Source organism: Sander lucioperca, chromosome 16 (assembly GCF_008315115.2).
Source record: "Sander lucioperca isolate FBNREF2018 chromosome 16, SLUC_FBN_1.2, whole genome shotgun sequence".
Taxonomy (NCBI): Eukaryota; Metazoa; Chordata; class Actinopteri; order Perciformes; family Percidae; genus Sander; species Sander lucioperca.
This window is the reverse complement of record NC_050188.1, coordinates 18,052,554-18,079,682: the sequence shown is the minus strand read 5'-3', so window position 1 is coordinate 18,079,682 and position 27,129 is coordinate 18,052,554. Positions and strand designations below refer to the sequence as shown.

The following is a 27,129-nucleotide window of genomic DNA, read 5'->3' as shown; positions in this document are numbered from 1 at the left end:
AGTTATCGTCCCTGAGCTGAGGCAACATGCTGAACTTGTGCAAGGGCAGTGAGATGATCAACACGCCATTCCACAATAACCATATAAATATCAATGTTATGGCAAATCTATGCAAGAGGTAATTAGAGTGGAAGTGGTGTAAAACGTTTGTCTAATCCATGTGATAGATTCAATTTAAAAAGAGATTCTTCTTCTTAGTGAGCAACAAGAGAGAACCAAATCAATGGTTCATCAGCAAAAAACTATTAAATTTAAAGCCGGGCTCAGGATGCACTGCAGTAATGAAGGTGCTCAGACTTCTACTGTACTTTTCAGCAAGTTGCCATCGATTGGGCTCCTCCAGCAGCATGAGGACAAGTAATGGGGAGTGATGTTCGATAACAGCACGGTGCTTTACAAGGTATTAGTATTTCACATTTAATAGTGAAAGAGTGCTGTTTCTTTTATTAGATGGCTCTTGGCTGCCATGGACTACTGCCTATTAATGTTTAATTGCCCCATTGTGGACCAGCTTCAGTGGTGGATTATGCTGACCATTTTAAAATAAGATTTGTTTGTGTGTGTAAAGAGAGTCACTAAATGTGTGAGGGAACAGCTCATGCATCAACATTAGAGGTCGACCGATGAATTGGCCAATTTTTGGCATTTTTTTACATAATCGGCATCAGCCAATATCCCAGTATATCAAGCCGATTAATAGACAGGCACATCTGCGGGCAGCCTAGTGTTAAAAACATGAATAGGCGACATTTTTTACAGCGCACCCAGACCAGCTGCCTCCAGCCCTTCCCCTCGTGAATTCTTGCGCCGTGTGTCTCGCACAGTCACTTCAGGCTCAGACGCTACCGTTAGCAGTAGCATATTGCTGGTGTTCTTGCCTTGGGATTAACTGTACTAATAAAGCCGTACAAAAGACCGCGGCCACACCGCTGTGGAAGTTCCCCGAATGTCATTTATCAGAGTCTGGTTGTTACCCCTGTCCGTGGCAGTCTTATCTAGGGCTGAAACGATTCCTCGAATAACTCGAATAATTCGATTACAAAAAATCCTCGAAGCAAAATTCTTTGCCTCGAAGCTTCGTTAAATCAATGTAATTAAGGTTGTACGGCTCACTGTGTTTCCGCACGGAGGATTATTACTAGCGCACATAACAGGTTGACACTTCTGCGGACATAAGACATTTATATACTGTATATATAAACGTCTGTATATATACTGTATATATACACAAGACTGACGGCCCAGATTACAAATGAACGAAGACGAAAATAGCGAGGGTCTAAGAGAAAAGACAGGCGAGAGAAAACAACAGAAAGTTTGGGATCATTTAAAGCTGCAAACATGCTACTACATCATCTCAGTAGAAAACATCCAGTCTACTCATCCATTCCACGGAGCGAACCCAACACAAGGTAGCTAACTACCGTCTGCTGCTCTCGTCCACCGCGCTGTTTTACACAACTAGCCTACAGCATGCTACTCTGCAAATAGCCATGTTTTACCAACAAGCTAAAACGAAAGCTGTCGGTTTGTACTGTACTGTTTATTAGTTTGCTACTAATCTTTGGAAACTTAGCTGCTGCCGGAGACAAACCGGCTCCTCCCCCCAGCATGGCCACTTAATATGCACGTGAATGATGTCATCATGCCGGTGATGTCTGCATTCTTTAGTCTTTCTCCTCACTGTGTATTAGCCTTCTTAAAATGTGTCCCCCAGAACAGTGTAGTTGAATAGCCCTGCTTTACACTTTGTACCGTCACATTTACCCTCTGGTTAGTGAACAGCTCTTTTGCATATCCAGTGCAAAGAGCCAGTGGCAAGAAGGGGAAGGGGGTGAAAAAAATTAACATTTGGGCCACCAAAAATGTACTTGGAATTTGGCAATAAAAAATTTGCTTTTTCAAAAAAAACTGTCTTTTGTATATATACAAAAGACATGTTTCCTTTTTTTTAGTACACAGCAATAATAAATATTTACTATTGCTGTTTACTAAGTATTTCTTATCTGATTACTCGATTAATCGATGGAATAATCGGCAGAATACTCGATTACTAAAATAATCGATAGCTGCAGCCCTAGTCTCATCCACTCCTATAACGGAGATAACTGGAGCTAACCGCTAACGGAGCTAATCGTTCCTAAAAGAGCCTTCAGTTCTCCGTGCCTGTATCCATTAACTGCATCTATGGACTCGAGCACAAATAAAACCCTTAATTTTATTAAATTGGCTGGACGAGTTTTAAATTACAACTAAGAGTTGTTTGAATGACAGAAATCTGCTCAGATAAGATCCTGATGAGGTCAACAGAACATGTAGCTAGGCTAACAGTAGGATCCCCAAAACACAGATAACACTTCAACAAATGAACAATGATCTAACAAACAAGGTGAACAAGAATTGACTTTAGAGAGCCCTAGTCTGATGTGATTCAACAGGAGTTAGGAGGAAATAGTGTTGAGAATAATAACATGTCACTTTCTGTGAAGCTTGCAGATTTGTATTCTCAGAAGTTTAATAAATGCTGCTAAGTGCACTAAACTTTATTTTTTCATTGAAAGGTTTATTTGACAAAGTTTATTTTCTTCTTACCTGTTTCGTTTATTTAATATCTTTTTCATACATTATTTATACAATATACAGTATGTTTTTACATTATACATTTTTAATTGAAGTATACAAGTGTAGATTGGTGAAGTGTTCAATAAATGTTTTTGTTGTAATTGTGTGTATATTAGTGTTACATTTTATCTTTCAAATAGAGGTTTAAAAACAAGCACATATCGGCCAAAATAAATCGGCAGCATTTATCGGCCATCGGCTGACCCTGATTTCTAAAGATCGGCATCGGCCAGAGAAAACCCATATCGGTCGACCTCTAATCAACATAATAACTGTTTTCATTTGTATTGGGCTCTGTGTTGCAAGAAAGTGATAGCTGTTTTCCCACACAAATTTAAAGCATATTTTTTTTTCATGTCCATTTTGGCTATAAGGCTAAAGTATGTCTTACTGTCTTTGCTACGGAGCAGGAAAGACATGAAAGAGGGTAACGATGCAATTTACTATGTTAGTTGACTAACTCTCATGCCCTTGAGTCAGTGTTGCACCATATTTTCAAGTTGGGAAACCACCAGAGGCATGCCATTTAAATAACTATAACCATAATTGCTTCAGCAAGTTAAGGCAACAGCATGGGATTCTTCCACAAAAAATGACATTTTGTACACAACCCTTCAATATTTAGGACAAGGATGAAATCTTGGACTAACTACATTTTGGTACAGGATTAACAATACATTCATTCCAACATACAAACACCACTGACGTGCAGTGTGACATGTGACGGAATATAATAAAATATATGTAATGGAATAACATTGCATTTAGTGGTCTGAAAAGTAGTAACATGAAGAAAATGGGATTTCAGCTCATATTAACTCCTATTTATGAGATGACCTATCTATGTCATAAACCTTCAATGAACTTTGCATGTAGGAACCCAAGCCAAACTCTCTCTAAGACAGGAATCAGACTCTCACTGTCGAAGAACTGGCGCGCACACACACACACACACACACACACACACACACACACACACACACACCTACCTGGCGTGAGGGACATCAATGCTGGAAGAGACCACTTTGCGTTTCTGCTCTAGCAGAGACACTGATCGGGTGTCGGGGTCCCGGCCGACCCGCTTGCCGTCCGCCACCCGCTGCTCCTCCACTGCCTCTGGGCTAAGGGGGCCGCCTTCCACTTTATGGCTCTCTGGAGCTCCGTTACTGGAGGTCTGCTGGAGAGGGATGCAAAGAAAATTAAGTTAGTGCTAAGGTAGAGAACCATGTACGCAAGTTAGTAACAGTGCTGATATAGGAGTACGCCATGAGAAATGTTGATGCAATAAATAAATAAATAATATTTAATGCACATCTGATTTTGGACTCGTCTTTTATTTTGAACAAAAAATATTTTGACGGATATGCAGTGTGCAGCAGTCTAGCGCCGTAGCCATGGTAACCATCATTTGATTAACATTCACTTTAAGTTTGTGTTGATGTTCGGAAGCAAGGTGGTGAGGCGCAAATATGACCCAGAGTATTTGAAATGTGGATTTTCGTACATTCAGAATAAAAAAGGGACATAAATGACAGGTTAGGTGAAAACATCTCGTTTTGTGGACCTCTTTTTTATTTTGTGCAGTTTTCATATTTATTTTATTCACTTTTTTTTTATACATGCTATTGTCATGGTCCTCCTCAGTTTCTTACTAATGTTCTCTAAATGCAGATATATGCATAGACTCACTGACACACAGACAACCACAAAATAGCATTTCTCCTATCTGAAAACGCCCACCTGTAGCATTTAAAAAAAACAAAAAACAGCCCAATATCATCTCTTCTCTTACACAACAGCAACGAATGGCATGCTTCGGCACATGAATACCTGCATGCACCCACCCACCCACACACGCACACACGCACACCTCTGTAGGTAACTAAAGCCATCAGGCTCTTAGAAACAGACAAGAGAAAAAGCCAGAGTGAAACACACATGGAGCGTTGAGGAGTATGACATGCAGGTCAGTGTATGTGTGTCTACAGTATGTGTGTGTGTGTGTGTGTGTGTGTGTGTGTGTGTGTGTGTGTGTGTGTGTGTGTGTGTGTGTGTGTGATCTAGATCATTATCTCAAAGCACTGTAACACGATTATGGTTGACTATGGAAAAGGCACCCTGTAGTCAATCACTCACAAACACATTCACACACAAACACCAAAAGAACAATTTATTTAGGTTAATGAGATAAAAAAAAAAAGGAAGAAATTATTATTGAGTATCGCTCATGATACAGACTGGTCGCTTGAACACTCAGTGGTGCGCTCACGCTCTGTGAAAACACAGACTTGAGTAAAACAACAAGATGGATTACACTGGCTCGGGGAAGATTAGGTGTTGCGCATGTGACAAGCACACTCCTCGGATAAAACCAACAGCAATTCATTCCTTTCACCAGACTTATGAATAATGGCATTTCACGGCGCCAGGAAATTGTAAAGCATGCCAAATCAGTTGTGAAATGTGAGTTGCATGTGTCAAAGCTGTATGTGTGTGCTTGTGCATACAGAACAAATGCCCCCAGTGTCCCTCATACCTCCCCTCTCTTTATTTCCCCCCCACACACACAAGCATTTAGGTTCGGTATCTGAAATTATCTCCGTCCGTAATAACATGTCTGAAACCGCATTTCACATGACCATTCGCATACACTGGGCATGCTGGTGCCGGTTTGAACAGGAAGCAGAGTGTCTAACGTTACTTTGCGGTTGATGGATGAATGGCCTATGTTTAAAACACAGAAAATACTTTGAAGAAAGAACAATGGCAAAAACTAAGACGAGGGATTTATTTATTTATTTTCTTGGACTGACGACGAGTAATATTTGACTAAATATTAGCTAAACTGGTACAAAAAAACCACTAGCTAATTCAAGTACAAATTAACTTTTTTATATAAAAAGAACCCTTGCATTATTCCATCTGACTATTTTAATGTTAAAACAAGGTCAATTTGTTATAATGCTTGATAGAAAACTATATAACCTACAAACCTAGTGGTTACGTGATAGAAATAAATAGTGGTTTAAATTGCAACCGCAATACTGGTCAGAAAAATCGCAACTACATATTTTCATTCAGCCCCAACTCTTTTGAAATAGAAGAAGTTATTCTGCAAGCAGAGCTGAAATATTTATATATATAATAATAATAATAATAATATATATTTTAGCCAATGAGAGACATACATACTTTTAAAGGACATACATAAGAACAAGAACTGAGAAAAAGAGATTAACAATGTGTGTGTTAAACCTGTGTTCATAGCACACATAACAAATACATAAACACATACACTTTGCCCTAAAAGATTACTCATACATCATCAGAGGCAGCTTCCAGAATTGACCCTGTGGTGGCTGTGCTTCATGCTGATGCTGCTCAGCCAACCAATAAGGACAGACGACGCCAGTCCGCCTGCCGGGGATCACCGCTTCAGAACAAAGAGTCAGTCACTCAGCTCCTGTCAACAAGCTTGCTTCATTGACTCCCACATTGACGTACGATCAACGTCGCAAACAACAGTGAGGACAACAAAAGCGCCCAGCAAAACAAAAACAAGTAAACGCCTCTTTGTTAGCAGCGAGAGATCTGTGTAGCATTACTCACACAACACACACTTGCACAAACCAACAAGTCAACAAGTGGCATCCTGCACCCCCCCCTCCCCAGAACAGGGGGCATTCGTTTGCCATACCGGGCAATGTGCCAAGCATCCAGATTCTTTGGAGCATGCCACCTGTTGCCAACCGGGGGTGCCTGCTTTGTTGGCTGTACAGCTGCTGCTCAAAACAGGGTGACATGCCCTCACAAACAACCCCCACTCCAACATTTTAAGAAGTCAACTCTAACTCATCAAACATACAAATACACATATGGGAGAGAAACCACATCCATGTACACAAAAAGCAACACAGGTGTGCATGTGAATACACGCACGCACACACACACACACACACACACACACATATATATATATCCCTCCTCCTCATTTCATGGCTTGTTTTCAACCTCAGTGGGAATTGAGTGCTGAAAGAGACTTGACCATTGTGCTGAAAGGGCTACGCTCTCAGCCTCAGCTGCACTACTCCAGCCTGCACCGGTGACTGTAACAGTATTGTGTGCGCAACAGCTTTTGTGAGTGCAGCACAGCATACACAAATGTGCAAATGCAAAACAAGAGAACCCAAGTTTACAATGCATTTCCCATCACTCAAAGCCCTAACAGTTCTCCATAAAGAGCTGTTGCATTCCTCTTTGTTAAGGTTTGCGAGTGAAGTTTTAAAGATTAATTTACAACTTCATTTGAGATTTACAAGCAGTTCAGACTGTTGCTGCTGTATCTGATGTACATCCTCCCTATATCTCACATTTGCATAAAGGAAATGTAAACAGTCCAGCATATGTGGTAACAAACAGCAGCCAAACATTTCAGTTTTGGTTACAGAAATAATACTTACGACTACAGCCTGTAAATTGCTTCATCAATAACATATGAAAACACAACACACGCATAAATGCAAGAAGGCACAAAACCACATCAGTCTAAATAAATCTAAATCAGATCGTAAACAAGCCATTATTGGGTCACATGCATTACTCAGTCCCTCCCTTGCTATAAAAAGGACCGAACACAAACACACACACACACACACACACACACACACACACACACACTTCCCTAATGCCAGAAACAGTGTTTTCATCCAAGAGCAGGGTTGGCTTCTCTTCCTTACACAGTCTTTATCTGAGGCCATGTGACACCAAAGCATACACGTTGAAAACGAAGGCAATTAGGTCACTGCTAATTATGCCCATATCAGGACTACAAATTTGGACATCATCAACACTTACTTTGCTGCTTCTAATGTCACAGGAACCCCACAGTATCTATGTTAACCGTTGACAATAGTTGCATCTTGTGCAGAATGGGTTCACATAAAGCCATACAATATTCAACTGGGTGACAAGCTGTATCTTCAATGAAAATGTCCAAACTATAATACATGCTATGTGCAATTAAAGGCATGATTGGCAAAGGCAATTTTTTTTTTCTGTATTAAATGTGATATATAAAGCATAGCCTGTGCAAAACACTGCGGTCAGAGCGTGTTTGTTTGCATCGGCTTACCCACCCACTAGCCCACATAAACATTGAGCAGGCCCTATCAAGCCCTTTGTCCCATATATCTGATGTCGCCAAATGTCATGACAGCCTAAACTGCATTATTATTATTCTCGGTGGTTCTGGTTTTGTGCCAGCTGGTTACATTTGACATCAGTGGCAGCAGCAGCGACAGCGGTGACACAGTTAAACGCCGCAAAACACCGCACAATAAAAACAGTGAAGCGCTGCCTGCCGCGGCGCTTTTACACACACACACACACACACACACACACACACACACACACACACACACACACACACACACACACACACACACCTTCAAGCTGGACTTAAGCGGTCCTTTGGCTGCAGTGTGGTTGAACCCCGCGGCTATCTCCTCCTCGGAGAACTCCTTGAGGCTCCCGTCCTGCATTAGCACGGTGTAGACGCTGCGCCGGGTTCCTACGGCCGAGACGTCTCTGTTTTCCTGCTTGACAGCCTGGACCACTCCTGTCACCGGGGCACCGTCCCCCGTCGGACTCGGCGCATAAACGCGGCTGCCGAGGATCGAACGTTTCACTAAACGCCTTGTATGCATGTTTAAAAGTGTCTCACCAAATTCAGAGCCGTTTGCCGGTGAATTTAAATCATTAAACGTCGAATTATAACCGGTAAACAACGTTGAGAAAAACACAAAACCGAAGCGGGTAGACTACGCGGCAACATACTCGGAAAGCGAACACTCCAAACAGCGTCCTAAATGCACCGTACTGAAAAGCACCGACAACTGAAGGAAAACTTTGAATAGCACCCGACAAAAGCCGACAACACTAAACGATTCATTCGCCGCTAAACAACCTCCACATCCAACCGGCTACCAATCTTCCTCCGTTCGACCTGTTTGTTTTCCCCACTGCTCCCTGCGAGCTCAGGGGGCGGCGGAAAATCACGGACTAGCCGATATTTCAGGAACCGAAATGACATTTGTACACGATTAAACAAAATTGCTGCTTATCCGTGAATTAACGACTTAGACATCGAAGAACGGAAGCAAATACGTCGAATTATTTTACCTGGCTCGGGCCTATACATCTCCATGCTTCCTCGGATGTTGAAAACGGTCGAAAACACAGCCGTTACGTGACTCCAGCTCCGGCTACTGCGAGCTCCAGTCCGCGCGTGGTGCCGACCTAGCAGAGCCTCTACCGGCGGAATGCTGCCTGTAAACATGTGCGGTCCGGCGGCCAAGGCGGGCTGCAATTGGTTGGTGCAGCACACGCCTCCACAAGCCCCCACCTCTCCCTCTTCTCCAACAGAAGGTAATGCAAGCCGAAAGGATGCTCAATTCAAAACAATGACGCAAGGATGGAGAAGAAACGAGAGGGAAGGGTAATGGCAGGAGGGAAAAATGGGAATTTAGGCTAATGAAAGGAAAACTTTGACCAGACAGACAGGCTTTATGCTATAACCTAGTTGTTAAACGCATGTAGCCTACTTTTCAGGTGCCATGGGATTTCTAAATTACCACTGTATGATCTGGTTCTAAAATGAAAATAACGAACTGTACTGATCTAGTTTTTGTGAATGTAAACACAACAGGTTATTTAATTCCTTATGAGGTTGTGTCATTACTTAACATGCCAGTTTTGTTCTACCAAAGGCACTGGGGTGAACGTGCTCTAACATCAACCCTGTACATCAGGTAGGCTATCAGCCCAGGCAAGAGACAAATCTTAGCCAGCCCCATCAGATAAGTTATATAAACCATGCTATAAAGTGCTTCATGTGCAAATACTAAATATAGATGAGGTATTATGCAAATGTGTATGAAAATGCTAATTTTTAATGGTGAGGTCAGTATTGTAAGAAGTACTGTGATACCTATTTGATGCCACAGGGTAATGATAACAATAAGCCAGCCGTCATATTGTTCTTTATTACTGTGCTCTTCATTTCAACACCACACATAACAGCTCTCACAGGTGGCTAACACTCATGTAAGCTGCACCCTGTACTAAATAAGAAACCTAAAGTGTGATCTCACAATGTGACTCAAGTAGTTGCTCTCTGAGAAGGAACGATGTCTGATAAATGTCTCCATTTTGATTAGAAAGATCAGTGTTCAATTAGTGATGAATCAAGTTTAGCAGAGAGAATATACCAGTGGACAAATAGCATTATTAATGTCAAAATGATTTGCAACTTACAATCTTTATATATGACAGTGCCTCCAGTGAATAAAAAGACACGATGACGCAATTTATTATATATATATATATATTTTAATAGAACAATTCATGTCATAAAATATTTACATGCAGAGAATGGAAACAGGACAGAGTGGAGTGACCATAACTTCCAAAACAGGCTTTGCCCTGTGATCAAAGGCAGCAAGGGAGCATCTCCCTACCTCCACCACACCCCAATTCCCTGAAGGTGTGAAGGTGTGTGTGTGTGTGTGTGTGTGTGTGTGTGTGTGTGTGTGTGTGTGTGTGTGTGTGTGTGTGTGTGTGTGTGTGTGTGTGTGTCCTGGTTAGATTTGGCACTAAAACACCCCCTTTGACAGATAATTTCCTTAGAGGTCATTTATAGCATTCTGTGAATACCATTATATCTAAATGATGGCACCACCCTGATACACAGCCACATCACTTGGTAGGAACAATGTGTACATTTTTTGGGAGTGTAAATTATTTTTTTAATTGCGGGCTTCATTTACCCGTTTACGTTCATAAAATACTGGTTGTGGATTGCATTTAAAATCCTTCACTGTAGCATTGCTGGGAGAAGTTACATCATTTTAAATGTCTGATGTCTAATGAAACATGAGTTAAGGCTGGATAAGCTGTCATATTTTGATGTGGGTGGAAATAGATGACACCATTGTTTCTGCAAAGATGGGAGATACTGTAACCGTAAAAGAGATATTTACAGCAAAAAGCATTGGCCCTGTTATATTTGATAACAAACAAACAGTATTGACACATTCAGTTTTTTTTTTTTTGGTTTGTTTTTTAAATACAAGTACCACACTCACTGTTTCTTAAAATGCATGTACCAAAACATTGTACCATATTTCTGACATTTAATTGGTTACTTCTTCTCAGAACTCAAAAGCTATATGACAACATTGGACAACATGTTTTCAGTTTTCCTTCAAACAAGGCAGACATACATCAGTGCTCTTAACAGACTTGTTTTAAAATGATACCACTCTGGATATTGTACAAATAATTAAAAGCTTACATAAAACTTCCAGCGAGTAACAGTTGGTTAAAATAGTGCTCCAAGTATATACAAGCCTTGGTTGGCTGACGTCAGTACAAGCTACAAACAGACAGATATGGTTTTCTCGAGTGCTACTAGTACGTTAAAAAGCATTAGATATTCAAATTGTGCAGAGATGTAGCTGGATAAGCAGTATATAAATGCAGTACCATGATATTAAACTTTGTGCTTTAAAATTCATCCGGGATGCCAACTGAAGACTGGATACTGTACCAAAAGTAGCCTATGCTCAAAAAAACATGACAACCAAAAATATATAAATAATCAATAGATTTGTATTAATAATGAAAGTTTGTTGTGTCATTTTGATCACATTACACCTCCTTTGAATTTGTTTTGACCCGTGCTAAATGACAATATATTCTCATGTTTTTTTTTCCAAAAAAAAAGTCAGGGGAAAGCGTACCTTTACTTCTCAACTCACTTTCATTTAGTATCTTAATACAAATGCTAGAAACTTCTAGAAAACCCTATTTACTCTTCTTTCCCACACATACTCTAACATTTCACAATTACACAACAATATGCATCTTCAAATAAATATGAATTTCACAAAATAATGTTGACATGGACTGTAAAACGTCAAAAAAATGCTTATAAAATGTATTGTGACCTTAAGCGCATGTGAAACCACATTCCTTCCCTTGTCTCTTGGCTGCAGTGAATAGTCTAAAAAAAAAGAAAGAATATGTATTTATGTAGCAGTCAAAAAGTCCTCATTTCTATTTGGTGGCGTAATCTATCCAATCGTTTCAACTAACCATTTGGTCAAAGATAAGACTGGCTTTTGCTTTATGTGCCTAGAACCTATTCACTGGAATTTCAAGCAGAGAATGCACAGTGGAGGTGCTGCCAAACCTGACAAAGAATAGCTCGAAATACACCATCTGACACCTCAATAAAACATGACACTGAGTCACCTAAAAGAAGCTAGAAAGTCACTAGCAGCTGCAGAAGGGGCATACAAACAAGGTTTCCTTCATATGTACGGTAAGTGCATGGATTTCATCATTATGGCACGGAATTCTTGGTATCTTTTTATATCACAGGCACTGATCGTGTACTGAGCTAACCCTATTTTTTTATTTATTTGATACTTTATTTATTTGATCTTTTTCCACAATCAAGTGTTGTTAAATGTATCCATGATACGCACTGTCAAAAAGACAAAAGAGGAATTTAATGATGATTCAAAATGCACTCATCCACAATTAATGCCCAATGACTGAGGTACTACAGTTCCTTTTCTTCTAGGCTTACCAGTACCAATGACATTCACTGTGGTTGATAAATTAAAAGTTCAGATATGATAAACCGTACCCAAGCCATAAAGAGGACACTCATGCATTGATGAGGGATGCTGTGGTGCACCATTTTCCCCAAGTCATGCACCAAAAGCATGCTTGGTAGCAGGTTCAAAGCACTACATTGGCGTCTGTGAGATGTTAAGAGAGGAGGCTTCTCCCAAACCGCCACAGATAAAGACGATGAGGAGAAAAACTTAGAGGCGGGACGTTTCCCGGCTCAGACCTAACTCTCCGACACTCTCGTAGTCAGGCTCTGCCTTGGCAGCGTCTGACCCATCTGCTCCCAGCCCAGCCCTGCGGTCATCATCCGAGCTACCAGTCTTTGGGATGCGGATGGATTCGTAGCAGTGATCCGTGCTGTCCAAGTTGGGCTCTTCCCCCGGCTGGGGCTCGTCTGGCTGGGCGTAGATATCTCGGACAGTGGCATAGAGGTCACTGGAGGAAGAGGCCGTGACGAGACCTTTGATCTCTGCGATGCTGCTGTAGTCGTGCTCTTTGTCGTCCCCATTCACAGCATTGTCACAGTTTGTTTTGTTGACTGTAGAGTACACTTCTGGCTGAAGCATGGAGAAGAAACACATGTGAGTTGACCTTATTTTGTATAAAATTGTCATAAACTACATGTATTGAGATAATAGGAATGTGAACACAAAAAGAAACTGATGCACTTGTACCAAAAGATACCCTGCTAGGTTTTTCCCTCATAGCGTATTGTCTGATGTACTCTTTTACCAGTCTCCACTCTTTTTGAAATCCTTTTGGGGCTTGGAGCATCAGCATTCACAGAATAAAGTGCTGCTGTCTCGGGAGAGGAGACAGCAGTTTGGGGAATAAGGGAGTTTAACACACACACTTACCTCATTGTCTGACAGAATGTGGTTGTTGAATCCCGGTGCAGGAGGGGAGTGTAACTGGAGGAGAAAAGAACAAAAAGATAGATTAAGATATGGTTCATAGTGTGTAAAAGACTGAGCGCAGAATCAGACATTTAAAACTACAAAGTGGATGCTTACTTCTACTGCAAGTGGCTGTTGGAAACATTGTAGGGGTTGTCCCACATTTTTATTTTTAAGAATTTGGAGGCGTCTTCCTGTTGTAAAAATTTAAAGAAGCAATCCCTGGAATTTAACCACTTTTTCTTACAATTTGAAACTTAGTATAGCAATAGATCTGTTCCAAACAACTTTCAAATGAATTCCATTGAGATACATAGTTGAGGTTCTTATTGATCTGCATCATTGAAACATGCTGGCAAACTATTGACAAGTTCTCAAAAACAATAGTGGAAAATCTCTTTGAATGGCTTAAGAAAGCACTTGGTAACCGATCAATAAAGTGAACTAAGCTAACAAGCACTGCATCTACTGTTTTAGCTGGGATACATATGAAGCTAATGTTGTATATAAGCACCCGTTCATTAAGAAAATTATTGAGTAAAAGTCAATATTCAGTGACAGAGAGGGATGTTTTTGTGCACAGCCTCCACAGTCTACTTTGCCTTATGATCGATGAGGGAGCCATTAATCATCAAAGCACATCTGACAACAGCACCAAACACCTCAAGAGTCTAACAAGAACCACAATATCACTGCCACTGTTGACTAAATACTTCATACCACATGAATTTTTTACACACTTCTAGGAGAGGAAAACATTGCTTTTTGTGTTCCTTTTCTGACTTGATCCGGGGAATACATTCTGATTTACTTAAGTCCTTAGCTGGATGTACTAAGGTTAACGATAATGTGTTTGAAAAAAAGGGAAAGCTCTCCACTTGTTGAGGCACAATACTTTGTGCTTGTCAAGGGCTTGTCAATCGCCACACAAGCTATGCTCTTATGTACTGAATAAAAAACTGTGCACAGAGATCATCCACCCAAGCATCCTCTCCTACTGTGTGTCATAGCGTCTTGATACAGATACAAGTTTCTCCGTTATGGATAACGCATGATTGGAGACATGATTACTTTTATAGATTCAACACTCTGTAATGCAGCAAATGCCTTTTTTTTATTTCACTGCAATTAGCCAACCAATTAGGCAGAGTGCCCCAGAGGAGTCTCGTATGAAACAGGTGACATGACCCAGTGACTGCACCTCTGAGTCTGTCTCACAATACGAACACAGTATTTAACCAGAGTCTGATGCATATGGGCATTAAATTGAGTCTTAAAAACTTTTTTCATGCATATTAAACTAATATAAAGACCTATAACAGTGTGTGTTTGTTGTTGTGTAATTACACATTGAGACATTGTGTGTGTGTGTGTGTGTGTGTGTGTGTGTGTGTGTGTGTGTATGTGAGACAGGATTATGGGAATATGTATAAGTGAATGCAGGAGACACGATGACATACAGGACATGAGAGTATGACAGTAAGCTGATTACAGCGGACTCTGAAGATGGATGACTCAGGTGTCAATCTGTCAATCATGCTGACGTGCATGTTGACACCCATACACATACAATTCAGTATGAATACATCAACTCAGATTATCTGCATTCACTGTCTTTCATGCAGTACATAAAGAGCTCCAAACAAACTGAAGATGTAATATATATAAACCACATTAATAACACCAGCTCACATTATGACCTATATATCACACTTACAAACACACATATTACAAACTCAAATCCTCTATCTAATAACAATAGTGATTCCCTTTAGCGATAATTAGGCTCAACAGTGCTGACTTTGGCAGTTACTGCTGTTTATGACGGTTCAATAACTATACAACTGCACAGGATCATAGAGCCTGTGAATGAAAGGTCACAAATAAAAGAGTGAGTGTGTGTCTGCAGTGAATGTTTAAATAGAAACCAGGTGTACATGTGGAAAAATGTGTGTATATGGGAAACCCTGCCTCATATGAGCAGCATTTACCGAGCTGCTACCTGAGGGGATTCTTCTCAGACATTTACATGCAGGCACCCCAGCGTCTGTACAGAGAGTGTGTGTGTGTGTGTGTGTGTGTGTGTGTGTGTGTGTGTGTGTGTGTGTGTGTGTGTGTGTGTGTGACAGAGACAGATAGAGAGTTTCTATAGCCCATATCATCCATCATGAAGCCAGACTAACTGCCATAGTGAAAGTGGCCAGCTGGCGCTCACTAGGCACACGCACACGCACATGCACACGCACACACGCACACTTGAACTGACAAGACAGATCACCCACAGCTCCTGGTCATACACTGGCATAAACCACAGTGAGCCAGGAACTTTCAGGGTTAACCTTAAATCAGCCCCAGGGAGTCTATGTGTAGCAGAATATATGTAAACACACACATCATAGTATGTGTGTGTTTGTGTGTGAGTGTAATGTGGGGGGATGGGGAGAAATAACAGAATTAATGCTGACTAGACATGGTACAAGGTATATGTGGGGGCGTCTATAAACAAGTACATTTTGAGTGTGTATGTGTGGCTGCCAGAAATGTTTGCCGATATATTGTAGCTCAGTAGATCAAGATTTCGTCATAGATATGGGGGTCAGATGAGGCTAGACTCACCTGCTGTCCAATAGAGCAGCAGTGATTAACTAATTGGTTACAACAGCAGAGACAAAGGAGAGAGAATAGAGAGATGTGACTAAAAAAAAAGAGAAGAGAAATAAGTAAAGGGGGAAGAGATGAACAGAGGAAAAGAGAACCAAGAAGGTAAAATATCCTAAGGTTAGTTCTGATTTATTATAAGTCATTTTTTATTAGTTATGGTAAGTCCATCAGAATAGGAAAGAAGATTACAATCATCAACCCAATTATTTAAACCACTTAATTTGAAGGTAAAACCAAAAGTGAGATTGACAGCTGAATTGTTGGTAATAATTCCTCAATGCCAATATGGAAAGTACACTAGATCAAAGTTGAACCAGGAAGTCTGTTGACTGTGATGCTTGCAGCTCTGTGAGGCTACACTTAGGCACAGCTAAATGCTAAGCACAGCATGCTAACATGCTCACAATGACAATGGTAAACATGCTAATGTTAAGCGGGTAAATGTTTACAAATGCCACCATTTTTGTTCAGCGTGTTAACATGCCAATTTTCCCTAATTAGCACCAAACCGCTACACTACAGCTGAGGCTGATGGGAAGGTCAATAGTTTTGCAGGTATTTGGTCATAAACTAAAATATTGGAGATATTAAGATTTTGAAAATGAATCCTAATTGGACATGAATGTATCCAAAATCCATGGCAATCTATCGAATAGTTGTTGAGACATTTCACGAATACAAATTTCAACTTCATGGTAGCGCTAAAGAAAAAGTCAAGGGATCAACAAAGCCATTAGGATTCGTCCTCTGGGCACCAAACTTTACAGCAATCCATCCAATGGTTGTAGAGATTCTTCAGTCTGGACCAAAGTGGTGGACCGACAGACCCACCAACATTGCCAGCCTTAGAGCCACACCAGTCATATAAAACGATAATTATCCTTTAAAATAACAGAAGGAGAAGTAATGGGGAAGAAGGTCAATATAAACAGAGAGGAAAAGTGTTAAGAGAGAATCTGCCACATGCAGCTTTGTGGCAGATTGACTTGACAGCTTCTAACAGTCTGATGCAATTCTTTCCAAACTGTGAGAGTGTGTTAGTGCATTTGTTTGTTGCTTTGTTTGTGTGTCTCTCTGATGGATCTCCGCATGTGGAGGACAGCATGTTGAGAGCAGCAGCAGCAGCTCTGCTCTGTTCAGTGCTGTGCATGACATTGAACCGCCTTTCTTCTCACCTCCACTACTTTTCTTTTCACTCTTCTTCCCTCTCCTCTCCTTCACATGTCAATCTCTTCCCTATACTCCCCTCTCCAACACCATGTCTTCTTTTAAACCCTCCTATCTTCTCTCTTCCCTCCTCTCTACTACAGATGGCTTCATTTGTATGCAACTGGATTTCTTTTCTTATTCTTTATTCTCTCTATCTCACTGCCTCTCTCTCTCTCTCTCTCTCTCTCTCTCTCTCGTTTCTTTCTCTCTCTCAAGGCCTCTCAGCTCTTTTTGAGTCAATCTCACACCATCTCTCTGTCACTATCTCCATTTCGTCTTATACTTTCTTCCCACTCCAGCTCCCAGTTTCATTCTTCTCTTCTTCCTTCACTGCTACACCATTTCCTCGCTTTCTTTTACCTCTTTCACACCAATGACCAGGGTTGGGCCCTGGTTATCTGACCAATGTTCAACCCTTCTTTTGGAAATTCAAAACAAGCCAGTCAACATGGGTATATCCCTGGTCATGACAATTCAGGTACGACCTTGGTCAACCAGGGAGCAATGCATAACAATATCCTTTATTGCTAGAAATGGGCGGGGCTTTCACGTCATATTTAGTGAACAGCTAACATCACATACTCCCGTCCATCTGTATATCAGTAGAACTAATGTTTTGTAGCTACTTGAATCTGTCATTGTACAGTAGGGAGGGACAAATAAAGCTTACTTTTGATTGTTTCGCAGTGATTATGTTCTAAAGCACAAATAAATAACCATTAAACACTTCTCATATGATTTTGTGCAGTGATTTATCCTCCTCTGCATATTTATTGCAGCAGCTGGACAAGGAAGTAAGTTACTCTAGTATTGATTTTAAGACGAGGGGAGAACATTTCTCTTTGTTTGATTTCATTAAAAGTAAAGTTGGGCTTTGCTGTCGGATTCACGACTCATTTAAAAAAAAAAAGACTTGTTCGGAAATGAGGGTTTCTCTGTTCTATTGAATTAGGAATTATGCTGCGCTACACAAATGTTGGCCGACTAAATTGTACAGGTGTTAAGACTTGGCGTTTTGGTACTAGATTAAAATTTTTTTTTTTTTAGATAAAACAGATGTTGAGAAAGTTTAACTTTGGGGACATAATTTGAAGTTGGTAAACAATTGCAATATATCGCAATATGTATAAAAACGCAATAATATCATATCTTGAGTATCATGATAATATTGTATCGTGGAGTCTCTGGTAATTCCCACCCCAAGTTAAGACCACACACACACACACACACACACACACACACACACACTTCTCACCTCTCCATTGTGCAGCCCAGCCCCGGCCAGCCCATTCATCACCACTGGCTGGTTATCATTTTCATCCAGAACCTTCTCTGGTACCGGCGGAGGTAAGTCTTCCTCCGGTTCCTCCAGAGGCTTGTGGGAGGGAACGCTGGCATTATTAGAGCGCCTTTTGGCTTCCATGTCAGCACTGTGACGGCTCTTCTTATTCAGGTCGACTGAGGCGTACTCCACCCCTGCGCACAGAGGGCCCCGCTCAGGTGTGCAGGGGCTGAGGTGGCCATTGAGAAGTGCAGGGGGATGATGGGGAGGTTCATCTGGGCTCGGATGGATGGTACCGTTTGGGAGGCCAAGCTGTGCGGGATGGTCTTTGAGTTCCTTGACGGTCTCGTACAGGGAGTCTTCGACGCTGACGTCACGTGATGCCACTGCAATCTCCTTCACCACCTGGATATCAGATACATACATTGGGCTCTTTGATATGCTTGTAAATGCACAAAATACATTTAATGCTACAGTAAACTGAATCAATGCATCAACCTCTTGTGGAAAAATTCTTTCTCTCTATATTTTGAGCTCAATCAATCAAACAATCAATCAATCACCAGCCCAATAAAATGCCAACTAATCAAAGCTTTAATCTCCTGTAACAGCCACATTCAAGCTCAGTGCAAGTAAAAACCTGTAGTGGGGCTGTAGTGAGGCGACTTTAAACATTGACCTCATAGGTGCTGTCTCCTGAGGCTGGGGGTCCATCCCCAATACGGACGTTGTTGGGAGGAATGCTAGGAAGCTCACGGTCCTGAGGACACTTGGAGGACCTGAGCTCTGATTGGCTGGAGAGCATCTCCTCTGACGGATGGGGACTGGTATCCTGTGTGTCTGTGAGGACTGGCGGTGCCCAGAAAAGAGAGAGAGAGAGAGAAAATCAGGGCAAATAAAAAGCCTCTCATTTGATGACTTTCAATGTGTTTTCTGTTACTGATATTTAGTACCCACCCAGGTGATAATGACTAAGAACATCATATAGATATGGCCATAACAAACAACAACAGCTGAGGTTTAAAACAAACCAAAGCTGAAAGTCAACAAAGAGGTTGCATAACACCAGCTAACAATAATTTTAAGGGGCAGCAGTGACTCTAATATCAGTATAATAGATCAGGGGTGGCGAACCTGTGGCTCTTGAGCCGTATGCGGCTCTTTGCCTGCTCCTGTGAGGCTCTTACTGTGTGGCTGGGGGCTGTGTCATTGGTTGATTGTCGTTTTTAACTTTTCTGAAACATACAGTATTTCAGAAAAGTAAAAAAAAAAAACACATTTGAATGCATCTGCCAATACATTTGCCAATTATTTTAAAATGGAAAATAATGCAGCAGAGTTTTGAGGACAGATTCTGCAACCTGAGGAAAAACAGCGGCCACAGATCACCTTCCTCGTTAACCCTTTCACTGCTGAATCAGATTGTTTGAAAGCCCCTTTAGTGACAGATGAGTGAGAGAGTTGCTTCGAGTGGCCACAACCGAGTTCAAGCAAGACCTGAAAAGGACTGTGGATAACAAAGACTGTCAGGTTTCCCACTGAGTCAGTCTAAGTGAGAAAAAAAAAATATGAAAACTGCTATGTATTATGACTGTCATTAGATCTGGAAGACACTGTTGCTGTTGTAGTGTGGACGTGCATGTGTTGTGTGGCTTTTTGCTATGGTGCGGTTTTTTTTGTGGCTCTTTATACCTAACTGGTTGGCCACCCCTGTAATAGATGCTAAGCTAAAGCCAAAGCTAACTATCTTACTTGTACCGCTGGTTAGAGGACCATTGTGAGAGCTGCTGGCGGCCACGTCTGTCGTTGGACTGTCTGCTGATTGGCTAATCGTCTCTGACACCTGCACAACAAAAGACAAGATGTTTGTCACTGCTGGGCTGAGCTCAGAGGCTGGCAGATCAAGTCAGTTATGACCAAAAAAAAAATCCAGTCAGAGGTTATTTCAATTACATGCCACACCAAAGAAAATTAAATTTCTAAAGGGAACAGAAATCAATCTGCACTTGTCAGCTTGTGCAGGGTAGATGACTTTCACACCTCTGTGCATCACAAAAGCCACTGTCAACAGATTGTAATGCGTATGGACGATTATTTTTTGATCTTTGGGATTTTGGGGAACTGTCATATTTGCAGATAACAATTTTCACGCTCTCCTGCTCTTTATCTCTGCTTTTCTTAGCTTTTCCAATTGAATTACTGATTACTTTAAGCTCATTATCAGTATGTTACACATGCTTAATTAAATGTAGTGTATTTTTACCCACCAACAAAAGACATCTAGAGATAGCGAACAATTTCTGCGAAAATAAAAAACAAAACTGATTTATGCCTAATGAAGATACAATGTTGTTTATTCTCAGTTGGTCGTAATTGGGGTTATGACATCCTTCTTTTGATAAAAGGCAGTCTAAAAACCTTTGATGGACACGTCACTTTTTAATGATATTTTTATTCAAATGAAAAGCACAGATGATACTTTATTTTCCATTTGTTTCCCTGGGCAGGAAAGTCAAAGCTCTGCTACAGAACAAACAACCCTGCAGCTGGCAGAGATTTAGTCTTGCTCAAGGACATATCAGCAGAGCAGATTATATTATATTTTCTTACATTAAGTCTTTAAACCATGTCCTCCAGTGGTAGGCAGTTTCCCTATTTGCTACATACCATGGCTGAATAATCAGCAGCCAAATCAGCTCTACGAGTGAGCTGAAAAGAAACAAGACCAACCAACACTGCGCATGCCAAGCACCTACCGCATTGAGGCATGACTTATCAACATGCACTTTAACTTGCATACATAAACTGTCTTGTTTCCGTAGGCAAAGATGGCACTCAGTCAGAGCTTAGAAAAACTATAAAAAATATATTAATTTCTGCAAGTCAAGATTCTCTTTGTTTAGGTCAGTTGTCTCCTCTGTGTGAACAAGAGGTAGTGTATTAGAAGCTCCACAACCCCACCTAGTGGTCAATTGATCAACCATGATGTAATCTTTTAACTATTTTATGACCCAAATATCTCTTCTATTATTGTTTCGTTGTTTTATTTTCTTGACCAAGGTGGGAAATAGTTACAAGATGAAGATATCCTAGTCTCATCATCATTCATCATACATGATGAGGGTCCTCATGGTAGAGCAATTGATAAACTAAGATCATTTTAGATTTCTGTTGCAGGAGTGTTGGTGTTTTAATAAGTCTGAATGAAAGACATATTTAAACAATTAGGTGACAAATGTTAACAAACGTGGAGGGCAAGGGAGTGAGCTCAGCTGCAGGGAAGACAGTCAGACTGATTGCAGGTGAGCAAGGAGAGCCAACCTACTCATTCGCAAAGACAAAGACATTCAACCTATCAGGCTGTGACAAGGTCCACCATTTAAATGGGGCCCTCCTGACCCAATCTAATCACCCAGCAATTGTGGATTTGAGTGAAGATATCCATCAAATGTAAAAAGGCTCTGAGGAATGTGTATGTGCGCAGGGAAGCATGTAGGGTCACACACACACACACACACACACACACAAAGCCCCAGAGGGAGTGACAGGATAAGAGAGTAAGTAGATGTCACTTAGTCTGTGAAAGCCGGGCATTTGTCACACTTAAATGTTGCTTAGTTACTGAAGCATTAGTATTATGGGAGGTAATAATAACTATCAAGAGGACGTAGTGCATTCATAGAAAGGTCAAATGTCAACTCTAGTACAGTAGTTCTAATTCATTGTTTTGAGATGTTTGTGCCCTTTGTCTTGTTGTTTCATTGAGAATAGCGGTCAATGGAATTTCTTACATGTGCTCTCTTAGCAGGAGTAACCCCTTCACTGTAATTAGTAAACAATCACATTAACAACTGGATGCTGTCAATCAGCTGTGTGTAGGGAGGCTTTGTTTTGTGTATGCTTCTGTGTCAGTGTGATGGAAGTCGTTTAGATGGCAAATCTGTATGTGTGTGCGCACGTGCGTTATGTGGAAGCCCTATCTACAGCCTCATTTACCAGTGGTTACACTACCTGATTACAGAGACATGCCACTCACACACCGCTGGGTCTAATGAGGACTGTATGTGTATGTGTGTGTGTGCGTGCGTGTGCGTGTGTGTGCGTTGTCTTGCTGTGTATGTATGCTTCCATCTGTAACACAATGTGGGTGCTTTTGCTTAAGAGAGAGAATGGATCTCAGCAAATATTTATTTTCCAGCGATCAGGTTTAATTATCGAGCTTTCACAGCTAGAGTTTCTTGACTTTCCCAGAATCCCAACCTAATCTTTAAAAAAAAATTATGGTTACACATGATTGTTTGCATAATGTGAGAGACTGTGTAGGAGAGCAAATATGTATGTGTGTGAATGTTCACACACATGTTATTAGTAATCTGCCTGACACACTGACAAGCTGACTCAAAATACACAGCTGTTCCCCTCTGCATCTCACATCACATAGATAACACTCACACAAAAAAAGCAACTAAAACATGAGAAGCAAAACTTTAAATGAATTCTAAGGGACAGAAAATTCAAAAATTGCCTTTGGTTTCCCTTACAGGAATAGTTTGACATTTTGGGACATTTCCTAGAGTATCTGCATGCTGCCTGGGATCCTCAAGGTGACAAGACAGGAAGTGACTGCACCTAGCCAAGAAATAGTCATAGCCATAACTCCCGATGAAACCACAGTGTCATTTTCACACTTTAGTTTTTGTATAGATTAAACAAAATGTGTTAATTAGGGAGCTTTAGAGGTGTTGGTAGGCAGATTTTGTTACCTTCAGACAGAGCCAGGCTTGCTGTTTCTCCTTGTCTCCAGTCTTTATGCTAAGCTAAACTAACCGGTTGCCAGCTGTAGCTTTACGTGTAGCTCGGCAAGAAAGCGAATAAGCGTATTTATCAAAATGTCAAACTATTTCTTTAATAGCTGCACTTCATGCATGTACTACTGCAAGAATAAGCCTGAAGTCCAACTCACTCCATTCATGAGGTTCTCATGGTCTCCTGCTGGATGTCCATTGACTGCCTTCTTCTGCCTAGAAAGGGAGAGGAATAGAGAGACAAGAGGGTTAAAAGATGAGGGATTAAAAGTGGATGATTACAGAACACAGAGGACACCAGGCAGCACTAATATTGCAATTTGTGGTGTCGGCATCATAGTTAGAATCTTGTGTGAATCTAAAAGAAAATGAGGCTGTTTCTCTCTTCGGATCAGGTGCAGGCCTGGGTGTTATTCATTGTTTTGGCTCTTGGCTTAAATGAAACAATAATTATGTGGTTAAACTGCTGGTTTTCAGGTTAAAGGGTTCAAATCCACCCAGGTATACAAGCTCTTTTATTCCATCAGCTATTGGCTTTTCGGACAAAATGTAATTTGTTTAAAAGATGGATAGCACAGGGTTGTCTCCTGGTTTCTGCCTTCTTTGCGCTGCTTTCTTTATGCCAAATTGGCTCTCAGAGACATTATAGCTCTTCTACTGTTCACATATTTGGGTCTCATAACTTTTTTTTGCTCTTGGGGGCATATATATATATATATATATATATATATATATATATATATATATATATATATATATATATATATATATATATAAATAAATAAAAGCAATTACAATACTACAATTTCTACATGCTAGCCCCTTTTGACAGCACACATACTCATCCACTATTGTTGTAATAAATCCATTACTCATCACTGTTGCTGCAACCATAATTACAGTGGCTAAAAATACCTGCTCAGGTAGTTGAGCTACTTTCAACACTACAATGCACAGCAGCCATTTACCATGAAGAGTAGATAGCTGACTGTAGGTGAAACCAGTCAGCCTTTCCTGACATTTTCTACATATGTGAGTGTTTCCGAGAACAACAACAACAATAATATAGGTCAGTACTGTTCATGTACGTGTGTTTGTGTCTGTGTGCGAGATGGTGCTCACCCCTGGCAGCTAGCACACAGCAGCAGCAGCACAGAGACCAGCAGCAGGGCGGCGAGGATGCTGAGGGTGACGACCAGGACCAGTTGCCCACTGCCCAGCCACGACGCCACCCCTGTAGCAGCTGCCGCCCCTGACCCGACGACACCCGCCTCCGGCCCCCACCACACTCCACTCAGCACCGGAGCCATAACGCATCACACTGTGGGGGGGAAGGACATTGGACAAGTACCAGCTGGAGAAATACAGGAAAGATAAAAACAGACAAAATTAAAATTTGTCATTTCAATTCTTTGAAAAAAAGAAAAACTAAATAGTTGACCAGGAATGCTTTACTTGTTTGATCATTTCTTCTTTCGAAAAAGACCGTTTTGAGCAAATTAATTGGGTGGAAACACCTTCCGTGAGATTAAACATGCAGTGGAAGAATCCTAAATGATTATTGTTGGTTGAGGATAAGTACAATATACTAAAACAATCCGTCAAACTGTGCAACTGTGTCTTATCTTGTCTGTTGTTTGTCAAGTAAACAAACTGGATTGACTTGATTGTGATGCAGCTGCTTCATTCAGGAAATTGCATTAATCATCCACCGATTTTACTATGAAACAGCAATGAGTAAACTGAAAATGCCTATCTGACCACAGCCAGTAAAAACTACAACCTTTTTTGACTGATCATTTTGATCAGTTTACTCCTTCAAAGTATACAGATAAAGAACAAGGGCTTTATAGTAATGTCAAATCTACTAGTAACCAGCAGCTCAACTACAGTATATACTATTACCAGACATGGCCAGCAGGTGGCAGTACAGAGCAAAGTCAGACTGCAGTGCAGGCAGTGATCTGCCTTAGTCTGCTGCAGTGGCCCTCACACCAGAGCCACCTCAACTGGTGTCTGGGCTCTGCGCACAGCATAAGCAACCTCATCACGTCTCTGTCTAACATCCAAAGTTGGGTCTCACTGAGCTGATGGAACCCCTGATGTTATCACGGGTGATTTATGGTGCTGTGTGGTGTTGCGGGTGGCTCACAGCGAGGGGATGCGGCGGCAGGGATGAGCTTGTGTGTCTTAAAAAAAGTCCAAACAAAAAAAGGTGGAGTGAATGTTCCACTGTGTGTGCAAGTAAACAACATCTGGCACCGCAGTGTATGATAGAGATGTGGGCAGACAATAGGGGAGCAGGAGTGAAAGGATGATCAAAGGCAGAAGGTGGCATGCAGGGTGATTGACAGGGAAAGACAGTGAGCATCTTTCTAGCTGCCCTCTTTTTCATGGGTTTCTCCTTTTTAATTAGCTGACGAGACGGTTAGAACAGACCGGGCAAAAATCAAGAGAAAGTGACAAAGACATGACAATCTATCTTTCCTCTACTCTTCTTTTCTGGCGTGTGCACCAGCCAAACTCCTGTCTGGAGCAATGTGTGTGTTGTGTGGTGTGTGTGTGTGTGTGTGTGTGTGTGTGTGTGTGTGTGTGTGTGTGTGTACAGAATTTGTGTATTTAGTGCCGGTGGTGAAAAACTCCATTGTGTCTCTCTGCTGGCCTATGCTAATGTGACTGGGGAGGGTGGGAGTTGGGGAAGCGCTCCTCGGCTTCTAGCAGCAAGGAAGTTTTGTGGCGAATCAGACAGAGCTGCAGAAGCCAATTTTAACTTCTTCTTCAAAAGGACACTGAGGAATTCCTGTGTTTGTTGAAATGCCTGCTTGTTTTCCCCCGAATGAAAAATACACCGCGGATCATGTTGCTATCAGTGCGAGTGGCTGGTGAGTGGCGAACAGAACCTCACCTTGACACGTTGGATGATTAGTCAGGTTGGCCTCGCCTGGAAGAGAGCAGATAAAAATGAGAAGGGGGAGGATTACTGCTTGGTGGAAGCTGAAAATTATCCTTGGAGGGTGTTGTTGTGTGTCTGTGGATGCATGAACAAGTGTGTGAGTGGACTTGTGAGTATGTTTGTGTTATTTTAAAACCCATATCAAATACATATTGGACAACAGCCTGTCTGCAGCCTCTCAGACTCACACTTTCTCCACACACACACACACACACACACACACACACACACACACACACACACATTAACAATTTATTTAAGTCCACTTGAAAAGCATAATTTACAGGGACATACATATTATAGATGCAGTTAAATACATATACAAATAAGCATACCCCTCCGTTTTTATGTGTATAAGTAACAGCGTCTTTGCCATATATGGCGACTGCCTTTGATAGCAGACAGAGCAGAGTACTTTGCTAGCCGTTTAGCCCTCTTTTTGGGCATCCCAAGCTGACGAAACCCTTTTCCAACCAGCCTGTGTGTCCTAAGCTGCCAAATATGAAGACAAATAGTCGGCACCTGTAGCCTATAGCTCTGAGATGGTGTTTAGGAGAGGTTGGTACAAAAAGCTTCCTCCATGCTAGGATCAACTAGGTGCATCTGGTGTATTAGCAAGCAGGTGTGAGAAGGTATCAGAAATACTAGTGCAGTGCTGAAACGTTGATGGTTTTACACAATCATTTTTACTGAAGGTGAGAAATGGTTTGATGTCTTTCAGACACACACACACACACACACACACACACACACACACACCTTCAGCCATGTACAATGTCTTCAATACCCTCTCACATACACACACAATGTCTACTTTATTGACCAGTCGGCCCATGTAACTGAGAGGATAATAACCCGATGACATCTCTCAATTGTATCATATAACACATGATACTGACTGTATTCTCCAAACTGTTTAACATAATGGATACACACACTTGTACACGCCCCAAGCTGCATTGTTTCAGTCTATAAACCTGTTGTCAAACCTATGAATCT

The 27,129-nt window shown here is 41.2% G+C and overlaps 2 protein-coding genes across 5 annotated transcripts in view; both read right to left on the bottom strand.

The window, feature by feature from the left end:
• The window catches only part of znf704 (zinc finger protein 704), a 50,234-nt gene extending 41,289 nt beyond the window's left edge, over nucleotides 1-8,945 (bottom strand). For 2 of the 3 annotated variants that reach the window (XM_031296260.2, XM_031296261.2), the window contains exons 1-2: nucleotides 8,067-8,944; nucleotides 3,612-3,799 (exon numbers count right to left, since the gene is read on the bottom strand). In XM_031296260.2, the coding sequence (XP_031152120.1) occupies nucleotides 3,612-3,799; nucleotides 8,067-8,327 (449 nt within the window). In that variant the 5' untranslated portion in view covers nucleotides 8,328-8,944. Of the gene's footprint in view, nucleotides 1-3,611; nucleotides 3,800-8,066 lie in introns of all 3 variants that reach the window. The other variant, XM_031296262.2, reaches the window with a different exon arrangement.
• Nucleotides 8,946-10,415: 1,470 nt separating this feature from the next.
• pag1 (phosphoprotein membrane anchor with glycosphingolipid microdomains 1) overlaps nucleotides 10,416-27,129 on the bottom strand; it is a 52,024-nt gene continuing 35,310 nt past the window's right edge. The window contains exons 2-10 of one of the 2 annotated variants that reach the window (XM_031296257.2): nucleotides 26,083-26,118; nucleotides 25,330-25,366; nucleotides 24,300-24,531; nucleotides 23,336-23,393; nucleotides 20,125-20,215; nucleotides 19,052-19,221; nucleotides 18,346-18,777; nucleotides 13,182-13,235; nucleotides 10,416-12,881 (exon numbers count right to left, since the gene is read on the bottom strand). In XM_031296257.2, coding sequence (XP_031152117.1) covers nucleotides 12,519-12,881; nucleotides 13,182-13,235; nucleotides 18,346-18,777; nucleotides 19,052-19,221; nucleotides 20,125-20,215; nucleotides 23,336-23,393; nucleotides 24,300-24,487 — 1,356 coding nt within the window. In that variant the 5' untranslated portion in view covers nucleotides 24,488-24,531; nucleotides 25,330-25,366; nucleotides 26,083-26,118 and the 3' untranslated portion in view covers nucleotides 10,416-12,518. The remainder of the gene's footprint in view (nucleotides 12,882-13,181; nucleotides 13,236-18,345; nucleotides 18,778-19,051; nucleotides 19,222-20,124; nucleotides 20,216-23,335; nucleotides 23,394-24,299; nucleotides 24,532-25,329; nucleotides 25,367-26,082; nucleotides 26,119-27,129) is intronic. The other variant, XM_031296256.2, reaches the window with a different exon arrangement.